The sequence below is a fragment of the Octopus bimaculoides genome, chromosome 3 (assembly GCF_001194135.2).
Source record: "Octopus bimaculoides isolate UCB-OBI-ISO-001 chromosome 3, ASM119413v2, whole genome shotgun sequence".
Taxonomy (NCBI): Eukaryota; Metazoa; Mollusca; class Cephalopoda; order Octopoda; family Octopodidae; genus Octopus; species Octopus bimaculoides.
The window spans coordinates 44228209-44239229 of record NC_068983.1 but is presented as its reverse complement, the minus strand read 5'-3'; the positions used below and the strand labels follow the sequence as shown (position 1 = coordinate 44239229).

At 39.1% G+C, this 11021-nt stretch overlaps 1 protein-coding gene across 1 annotated transcript in view; it reads left to right on the top strand.

Moving 5' to 3' along the window:
• LOC106876527 (putative leucine-rich repeat-containing protein DDB_G0290503) overlaps positions 1-11021 on the top strand; it is a 259001-nt gene that overhangs the window by 129374 nt on the left and 118606 nt on the right. Inside the window, exon 3 of the mRNA XM_052966733.1 lies at positions 6753-6818. Within this exon, the coding sequence (XP_052822693.1) occupies positions 6753-6818 (66 nt within the window). The remainder of the gene's footprint in view (positions 1-6752; positions 6819-11021) is intronic.

Sequence of the window (11021 nt, the reverse complement as noted above, 5' to 3'; positions counted from 1 at the left end):
AAGTGGCTGAGCACTCCACAGACACGTGTACCCTTAACGTAGTTCTCGGGGGATATTCAGCGTGACACAGTGTGACAAGGCTGACCCTTTGAATTACAGGCACAACAGAAACAGGAAGTAAGAGTGAGAGAAAGTTATGGTGAAAGAGTACAGCAGGGTTCGCCAACATCCCCTGCTGGAGTCTCGTGGTGCTTTAGGTGTTTTCGCTCAATAAACACTTACAATGCCCGGTCTGGGAATCGAAACCGCGATCCTATGACCGCGAGTCCATTGCCCTAACCACTGGGCCATTGCGCCTCCACGAGCAAAATGATAAATCTAAAGATAAAACCATTTCTTTGAAAATTGATAGGAAATCCCAGAATGAAATTCACATGACTAACATTTTGGCTGTCAGTATAAATATTGGTTTCTTCGGGGTGGAGGGTAGCAAGTCAATTACATTGACTCCAGTGTTTAACTGGTACTTATTTTATAAATCATGAAAGGCGAAGTTAACCTTGGTGGAATCTGAACTCAGAACGTGAAGATGGGTGAAATGCCACTAAGCATTTTGCCCAGCATGCAAACAGTTCTACCAGCTCATGGCCTTAGTCAGTATAAGTATCAAAGTGCAGCAAAGCATCACTGATGTGAAAGTGCAGCAAAAAACACTAATGTTTAAGTGCAGCAGACACCACCAACCTTGAATAACAGCAAATGCTTTTGACACTAAAATGCTGCAAACATCCTTAATGCTAAAATTGTTGCCAACAGCACCAATACCAAAATGCAAATGACATGAATATTTATTTTTTTATTGTCCACAGGGGGCTAAACATAGAGGGAACAAACAAGGACAAAGAGATTAAATCATTTACATCGACCCCCAGTGTGTAACTGGTTCTTATTTAATCGACCCCGAAAGGATGAAAGGCAAAGTCGACCTAGGTGGAATTTGAACTCAGAACATAAGACAGATGAAATATCGCTAAGCATTCTGCCCAGTGTGCTAACGGTTCTGCCAGCTCGCTGCCCTACAAATGGTATGAATACTGAAGTGTTGCAAACAATATTAGGACCAAATTGCAATAAACCCCACATTAATGTGGTGTTACTGATATGGTAGCTAAAGCTCTCCCTCAAAAACTTAGTTCCTTCAGTAGTAACATCCCTTGTACTTTTACCACAAGGCCAGCAATTTTGTTGGGAGGAGGGAAATCAATAGCATCAACATCAGGTACTTAACTGGTACTTCAAAAGGATAAAAGGCAAAATCAACTTTGGCTGTGCTTGAACTTGGAACTTTGGAAGATTTGGAAGAAATAAATCTAAGCATTTTCTCTGACTTACTCTTTTAATTTGTTTCAGTCATTTGACTGTGGCCATGCTGGAGCACCACCTATTTTAGTCGAACAAATCGACCCCAGGACTTATTCTTTGTGAGCCTAGTACTTATTCTATTGGTCTCTTTTGCTGAACTGCTTAGTTATAGGGACGTAAACACACTAACATCGGTTGTCAAGTGATGGTGGGGGACAAACACAGACACAGACACACACACACACACACACACACACACACACACACACACACACACACACATATACATATACAATGGGCTTCTTTCAGTTTCCATCTACCAAATCCACTCACAAGGCTTTGGTCAGCCCAAGGTAATAGTAGAAGAAACTTTCCTAAAGTGCCATGCATTGGGACTGAACCCGGATCCATGTGGTTGGGAAGCAAACTTCTTACCATATGGCCACGGTTGCTAACAATTCTGTCAGCTCTCCGCCTTTCCCTGTGTAGTACTAGTACTCCATCAATTACAATGAAGGTTCCAGTTGATCCGATTAGTGGAACTGCCTGCTCATGAAATTAACGTGCAAGTAGCTGAGTACTCCAAAGACATGCATACCTTTAGCATAATTCTCAAGGTGATTCAGCGTAACACAGAATGTGACAAGGTGAGCGCTTCAAAATACAGGTACTTCTCATTTTTATCATTTTTAGCACCATTCAAGCGTGGTTAATGCCAGTGTCCCATGACTGGCTCCTGTGCTGGTGGCACGTATAAAGCACCCACTACACTCTTGGAGTGGTTGGCATTATGAAGGGCATCCAGCTGTAGAAACCTTGCCAGATCAGGATGGAGCATGGTGCAGCCTTCTGGCTTGCCAGTTCTCAGTCAAACCGTCCAACCCATGCCAGCATAGAAAGCAGACATTAAACAACAACGATGATGTTGATGTGTGTGTATAAAGAATAAATGTGCAAGTCAATGCTAGTGCCGCCTGACTGGCTCCTGTGCCGGTGTCACATAAAAAGCACCCATTACACTTTCGGAGTGGTTGGCGTCTGGAAGGGCATCCAGCTGTAGAAACTTTGCCAGATCAGATTGGAACCTGGTGCAGCCTTCTGTCTTGCCAGCCCTCAGTCAAAACGTCCAACCCATGCCAGCATGGAAAGCAGATGTTAAATGATGACGATATGAACTGGAGTAATGTGACATATAGTGTTTTGCACAAGAACACCATGCACTGCCAGGAATCGAACTCGTGCCCTAATGATCATGAGTCAAATACACTATCCAGTAAGTCATGCACCATCACACAGATGGTGATGATAATGATGATGGCTAGAATTACAACCAAATACAACAGATCGAGGCATCTTAAGCATTCTGAACACGGTCAGATTTTTGTCTCACCATGTTTAAGTAGTAAGTCGAGATTATGTAAGTAGCGACTTGTTTAATGAAGGCTTAACTCTGTAATACTAAACCTTGCCAAACCTGTTAACTTTTCGTCTGTCCACAAACAGGCAAACATAATTTAGATATTTGCCATATTGGGTTTTTGTCTGAAACAAATGTTCTATTGGTTTCTCTTGTTCCATAATCTTCACCATTATCAAAATTGTTCTTATTGTCACCATTACAAAGCTTCTTTCATTCTTTGCTACGGTAATTGCCTCAGCTGACACTAGCGCCATCATGTTGAAATACCATTAGTATTGTTACCATTCTCATTTGTTGGATTCCAGCCAGATGGTGAAATTGTAGCTAATTAGCTATAATGTTTGTCAAAAAGCTTTCATTACTATTGTTGTTGTTATTATTTATTATATATTAATTGTTTTTATTATTCATTTCCACCTGGGTGTGCAGCATATGAAATATTCATATTATGCTTCTGTTTGTACACTTCTAATTGGGTGTGTGTGTGTGTGTGTGTGTGTGTGTACATACACACGCAGGTGTAGCAGTGTGGTAAGATGTTTGCTTCCCAACCTCATGGTTCCGGGTTCAATCTCACTGTGTGACACCTTGGGCAAGTGTCTTCTTCTGTAGCCCTGTGTTGACCAAAGCCCTGTGAGTGGATTTGGTGAATAGAAACTGAAAGAAGCTGTGAAGACTGCGAGCTGACAGAAACGTTAGCACGTTGGGTGAAATGCTTAGCAGTATTTCGTCTGCCGCTATGTTCAAATTCCGCCAAGGTCGACTTTACCTTTCATTCTTTCGGGGTGTCTGTCCTTTCATCCTTTTGGGGTGTCTGTCCTAACCTGTCTGTCTGTCCTTGTTTGTCCCCTCTGTGTGTAGCCCCTTGTGGGCAGTAAAGAAATAAGAAACTGAAAGAAGCCTGTCATGTGTGTGTGTCTGTGTGCATCTCTTTGTGTCTGTCTCCAACCACTGCTTGACCACCAGTGTTGGCATGTTTACATCCTGTAACATTAGTGGTTTGGCAAAAGAGACCGATGGACTAGGTTTAAAAAATAAAAAAAGAAACAAACTCTGAGGTTAATTCATTCAGCTAAAATCTTTTTAAGGCAGTGCCCCAGCATGGCCACAGTCTAATGACAAATAAGAAAAAGATAGATGACAAAAGACACACACACAAACAAACATTTCTATTAATGGCATTTTCATTCTTAAAATACAATGCATCGCATATGATAGAATCACTCTAGGTATTGCACAGGTATCTGTTACTTTCTTTGTGCCTTCCTTCCTTCCTTCATTCTTTCCTTTCTTACATATGCCATGTGTACATAGTGGCATTGTCATGTATACTACACACATGACTGCATACGTACACATCACATGTAAAAATGTCTGCTATGTAATGTATCCACATTATATGCAGGTTAGGCTTGGTATATGTGTGTATATATATATATATATATATATATATATTTATTATATGTATATATATATTGTTGTTGGGAGGTGAATAACTCGTTTCATTAACAAAACAGCTTAAGCACTTCAGCAGTCTTAAGTTACAAAAAACAGACCAGTTTTTAAGTTAGAGGTAAGAAAATAAAAAGGACTTAAACAAAGATATGAATGGAATCTAATGAAGAATTTGGATGTTTTTTGGGGTTTTTTTTTTTTTGCCATTGTTTTCTTTTCTAGTAAATATTTGTCATAATACTATTCGATATTTAAAAAACAAAAATAAGATTAGAGGAACATCGTAAAGCTGTGACATGAGGGGATATTGAAAAATTGGGTATACCCAATCATCGTCGCTTAACGTCCATTTTCTATGCTGGCATGGGTTGGATGGTTCGACTGAGGTCTGGAGAGCTAGTGGCTGCACCAGGCTCCAATCTAATCTGGCAATGTTTCTACAGCTGGATGCCCTTCCTAATGCCAACCACTCCGAGAGTGTAGTGGGTGCCTTTTACATACCACCGGCACAGGAACCAGTCAGGTGGGCCTGGCATCGGCCACGTTCGGTTGGTGCTTTTTATGTACCACCAGCATGAGAGCCAGTCAGTGGGTACTGGCATTGGCCACGTTCAGATGATGCTTCTTTCGTGCCACCGGCACAAGCCAGTCAGGGAGCGCTGGTCACAGCTATGATATTGGTTTTACTTGACTCAACAGGTCTTCTCAAGCATATATCGCATGACGCATCAGAGTTACTCTTAACTGGGCCAGACATACATGGCTGCAATCTCACTTTAGTTTCCGGGTCTTCTCAATCACAGCATATCTCCAAAAGTCTCGGTCTTCTGTCATTGCCTCTGAGGCCCAATGTTCAAAGGTCATGCTTCACCACCTCATCCCATGTCTTCCTGGGTCTACTTCTTCCACATGGAGTCCACTTCGCCCTGTGGGATGAGGTTAAAATAATGAACAGAAAACCACTGGAAAATATGAAAATTAAAAGTAGCAGCACATATGCTAGGACACAATAACCTCCCAAGCAGAGCTATTGCAGATATGAATGTAATATGGGAACCGGTATTAAGGAAAGATACAAAAATAATAGGATGATAAGCCCAAAAATCACTCTATAATTGCCACGAGCATATAGCGTAGTGGATAAGAGTGCAGGTTACTAACCCTTGGATTCTGAGTTCAATCCCAGGCAGGGACTTGGGGAAATAATATCAACAGCAAAAAATAACATGAGAACAGAGTACCCCTTTAGTCAAAGGGTTGAATTTTAAATTCCACCTTATGAAATTCCACCTGATGAAGGCTGGAGAATACATCAGCTGATTCATTGTGGTGACAACAAAAAAGGTGAGGACACCTATCCATCCATTGTAAATAATGTAAATATTTGTCGTAGTTGTAGACTTTTCTTCGGACGATCTTGATTTTATGAAGCAAAGATGGTGTGTGAGCATTCAAAGTGAAAGTTCAATTTCCCATACTTTACCACTTTGGAATGAGCCAATTGGGCACAGCTGTTTGGGTGCTGATTAAATGGGGACAGTTGGTAGATTGATTGGATGATTAATCAAACCATTGATTAATTAACTGGTTAATTAGATAACTAGTTGATTAATGATACTTTCAAATTTTGGGATAAGACCACCAATTTTAGGATGAGTGGTTAAGTCGATTACAATGCACAGCTAATTCTTATTCTTATTTCTTTATTGCCCACAAGGGGCTAAACACAGAGGGGACAAACAAGGACAGACAAAGAGATTAAGTTGATTACATTGACCCCAGTGCGTAACTGGTACTTAATTTATCAACTCCGAAAGGATGAAAGGCAAAGTCAACCTCAGCGGAATTTGAACTCAAAACATAACAGCAGACGAAATACCGCTAAGCATTTTGCCCGGTGTGCTAATGCTTCTGCCAGCTCGCCTCCATACTACTGATTCTTATTCTATTGACTCCAAAAAGATGAAAGGCAAAGTTGACCTTGGTGGAATGTAAATAATATAATAAAAGTGAAATACAACCAGTGCATGTGTGTATTTATACTCTTTGTTGTTGTTATTTTGGTTCAGGACATCATCTACCTTGGAGTACATTATCTGATGTAGTTTCCCCTTCCTCTTAAGATAGTAGTTAATGATTTCAGAGAGATTTATGTGCTATTCCCAGCTGGTCAAGTAACCCCTTTGAGACTCTTCCCTTTGCCGATTCAATATAAAGATGTTGGAAGCAATTGAAGTGCCAGCCAAGTATTTTCCACACCACCACCATTTACTTGGTCTTATTAAACTTTATGGTTTCTCGTTGCTCCTTCTTTTATTTCTTTCAGCTGTTTTAATCCTTTCATTATCTTTCAATTTGTTATTTTACTAAATTCTTCATTTTCAAAATTTTGTAATTTTTGGTGGAAGGTTTTTTGATCACTTTAATCCCAGAAATATGTATCCTAGAACCAAGGGTGGTCTTGTATAGGTTGGTACTTAAAAGGGTGAAAGATATTAACCTCTTTTTACTAATTATGTCCTTTTTTTTAAACCATTGTTAGTGATGCTAATAATTGTCATTTTTGTTTCTTTAGAGATGGCAGAGGAGATTTTTTGTTCTTTACGATGATGGTGAGCTAACATATTCTGTGGATGAAAATGTAAGTAATTTTTTTCTAAATTTTCTGATTTCTGTACCCCCTCCCCATTATTTTATCTAAGTAAACCTAGCTAAAGATCTTAACAGCTAAATTTATTGATCTGTATTTAGTTTAAATACTCTGAGTTAAAATCATTTTTAGATTATTACCAGTCATATGATGGGTTACTTGGAAATACACCTCTTTATACAGTGTACTGGATACAGTTTTCATAGCATCAACTCCACAAGCTCTTGAAAGGTTGTCATGTTCTCAACAAGGCTAATGGACCCTCACCAGCACTGACCTTAAGGATCGTAGTTGTTGGTTGTGTGTGTTGGACAGAACCCCCATCAGCACAGGAGGTTGTGACAAGTAGTTCATTGTTATAAAAGAGGAAGAGTACAAGACGGAACCAAACTCCGGAAACCTTAATTGTTGATTGTACAGGTCAGGCAAAGCCCAATCAGCATAGACTGGAAATTTCCTCTCAGACTGCACTAAAACATGAGAGGCAGGTGGAGCCAAGAGATGAACTGTTTTCATGAGGTTTAATCCATAACATATGATTGGAAGTTTTGCTGATATCAAAGGCAGTGATGTTACCTTCACCAAAGTTTCTTTAGGTGAGAGCCTACCAGTGGGTGACCTACAACAATAGGTCTTCTGTTGATCTGGCTTTATGAAAGCTGTTCTGGTGATCATTAAGGATGAAGAAAGAGATTGAAAGAGTTGGAGAATGGTATTAACAGCTGTTTCCAGTATTTTTGATGACATTCGAGGTGAGTGTGACTGGACAACAATTGGTATGGTCAGAAGGGTTGCCCTTCTTGACAATGGGCCACACTAACACACTTCTGAAGATCAGGATATATGCCTGTAGAGCGAGATAAAATGATGGAAGAGTTTGATTTTAGTAGAGACTAGGTTTGGGGTACATCATTTAAGTGTAACAGAAACATAATTAGCCTTATTGGCTCAAAGGAAGCAGTTATTTTCATATTGGGCATATAAGTGTAGATCATCATTATCATCATCAGTCCTGGTTGAGTGGAAGGAGAGGGTTTTTGTAAGATATTTACCCAGTGTGTGCAGTGTGGTGACGATAGATGTAAAGTGGACAGTGAATGTCTCGCAGAACTATCATGGTTGGGAAGTAGAAGAAAGAAGAATTCCAGTCAGTGGAGATCTTTTTAGCAAAGGACCAAAACATTTGGCTGTAGTTTTGGAGATGGGGTTTGCTTCAAGGTCTGTTTGCTGTACAGATGCATCCTTTTGATAAAAACAACCCAGTTTGCAAGCGGACATTCTCTGTAAACATTGTAAGCTTTGATTTATTCCTGGACTGCTGCAGTGCAGTTATGGATGAACAACTTGGGAGACTTGGGGGTCAGTGGAGCTTGCATTTGAGGTGGAATGTAGACAGTCATGCGTATTAAGAGATGATCTCAATCACTGGTCTAATTGTTTTTCAAAGGTCAAGAATGAAGTATGTGCGGTCAGGGATACTTTAGCATAGAATGCGTGGGATTCCAACAAGTCAGCTGACTTGTCATGTGGTCTAGGAAGGGGGAGGGTTATGCATTGCATTATATGGCCATGAGTTGGATTGTCACCTGGTTGGCTGACCTGGTTTATGCTTAGTTAACCTGAACTTCTCTTCATATATTTCATTTCCTGTTCTTTTAATATTACATCTGAATCAGATCAGCACTAATAATAATAATAATAATAATAATGTTGATAAGCGCTTTATACACAGTTCACTCTTTCATAGCCCTGTTGTTAAGTCCCACATAAATGTTGGCATTTATAAATTTTCGAAGCATATTTGTCACTTACCTTGTTTTCAGACACATTTCTCTTTCATGACATTTGTATGTTAAAAACAGTCAATGAAGTTGGTAAGTGTGAGTATGAATGACTGTTTAAACTCACTCACCTGTACAGGACAAATGTGCTTCTGTGGACAGACAGTGGTTTCATTGCTGCTTCTATTGACTCACTCACTTCTAGAACTTTAAACAATATTGTTTCGCTCTTGTGTCTGGCAGGAAACTGATTGTGATTTTTATGATTTAACTTCAAATTTTTAACAATCACATATGTCCCTTCATTGTTGTCATTGTCAAGCAACAGTGTTATTGCCAATACGAATGAATGGCTGATAAAACTCTTTCTGGAATTTTCTATTTTCACTGAAAATGTTAGCTGAGTATTAGTTTGGAATAGAAAAGAGTGTCTTCTGTTTTGTAAGACGCCTGTTTGTGTCCCACTTTACCCTCTCATCACCTGACATAAAGCCACCTCCCTCAATACAAGCCCTCCCACCTCTCAGTGTAGGGATCTTGTCTTTCTCATTAGTTGGTGACCTTTCTATTCCCATGGAAAAGGCACTCAGCACATTCTGTGAACTGGTTGATGTTAGGAAAGGCATCTAACCCTAGAAATCATGCCAAAGCCGACACTGGAGAACAATGCAATCCTACGGCCTGTCAGATCCTGTTGAATTGTTCAACCCATGCCATCCATTATACACTCATACACACACACACTTTAACCATGTATTATACACTCTATTAATACCACTATACACACTCTTAATATTGATTGTAGTGAATGATAAAATACATGTTAACACATGGAATTTTGTGATACTCTGTTTCTTCCTCTTTCCTTACTAGCGAGCTTGTAACTTTGGTAGTTAACTCCCTTGTTTCTGATAATACCTCAGAAACTGCTGCTTTCTTAGCAGTTAAGGGTTTTATTTCTCACTGCCTCTACATCTGGTGGAGGGTTTCAAAAATTTGAACTTTAACTTGCAAAGAACAAAAGTATTTAATTCTTTATGCTGAAGGCCTTATCAATAATACCAATTTAATTTGATTCTACAGAAACTTAAACAGACTCTAAGACCTCTCAACTTAAACAGACCCTAAAATAATGGTTCTCAACCTTTTTAATATCCAGGCCAGATCCAAAACCTGGATTGGGGCAGGGGTTCACACCAAAAACAAAGTAAAACATAGATCAATTACAGAAAAATTTATATTTATAGTGTGAAAACCATTGAGGTCTGCTGGAAGTTAAAGGGATCCTACCTAATATCTCACAACTTGCTCCTTGCTTTCTCTTCATAGAAAGTAGTTGGTCTCCTTCCTTTGATGCAGTCTTATTTTTAAAACACACACAGTGCTGTGACATTCTTCAAATGCTGTATAAAGCATTAAAAATAGTTGGGTAAGTGCCATATAATCTGCTAACTTATAGCCTAGAGACATGAGCAGCTGAAAAATAACTCAACAAAATAGAAGAGACAGTTTGTTTGTTGGGGGTTATCTTTTCTCTTTCTTTTCATCAATTATTGTCATCAAAACTATTTTTACGTTGTAGCATGATATCGAAGTTTACATGGTAATTTATGGAAATTGAGTTGTTAGTTCACCAAAGAAAATGTTTATTTATATTCTCAGTGGGAATGTCTATATGGATTTTGTTTTATTTTTTTCATTTTTACGTTCACCTTATTTATTCATTGATGACAGTTGTTTTCGATTGTTCAGCTAAATGTTGTGTTGTTCCAAACCTAGTTTAACGATCAACAGTGTTTTCAGTGAAAGGTTATAAATGTCGTTCTCTTTGGTCAATAATTCAATCTTGATGTCCTGCACTAAACTTGCTACTTGTCTGTCTGTCTGTCCATGTCAAATTAAACTCACACTGCTTTATTACGGAGATTACAAGAAGCTCTGAGTTATGTAACTTTTATGAGGCTAAAACCTGTAATGAAAGCTCATGCATATTCTTGTTGCTGATGTGGTATAAAGATCACAACTGATAATACACAGTAGGCAGCACCTGAGAAGGCAGACTGTGCATCTGTGTGTGTGTGTGTGTGTGTGTTTTTTTATGTCAAGTTACATATAAAAATAGTTTAAGACTAAACTACAGATTTACTGAATACTTTTTAGTAAAAGATATGCTTATTAAGCTATTACAAGAGGTGCGACAGTGACTTTGAAGTTTTGGCTTGCTAGCCTTTGTCTGACTCTGTCTCCACATGGTTCCAGGTTCAGTCCCACTGTGTGGCACCTTGAACAAATGCCTTCTACTATAGCTCAAGGCTATAGTAGAAGACCAAAAAGCCTTGTGAGTGGATTTGGTAGATAGAAACTAAAAGAAGCCTTTGTGTGTGTGTGTGTGTGTGTGTGTGTGTGTGTGTGT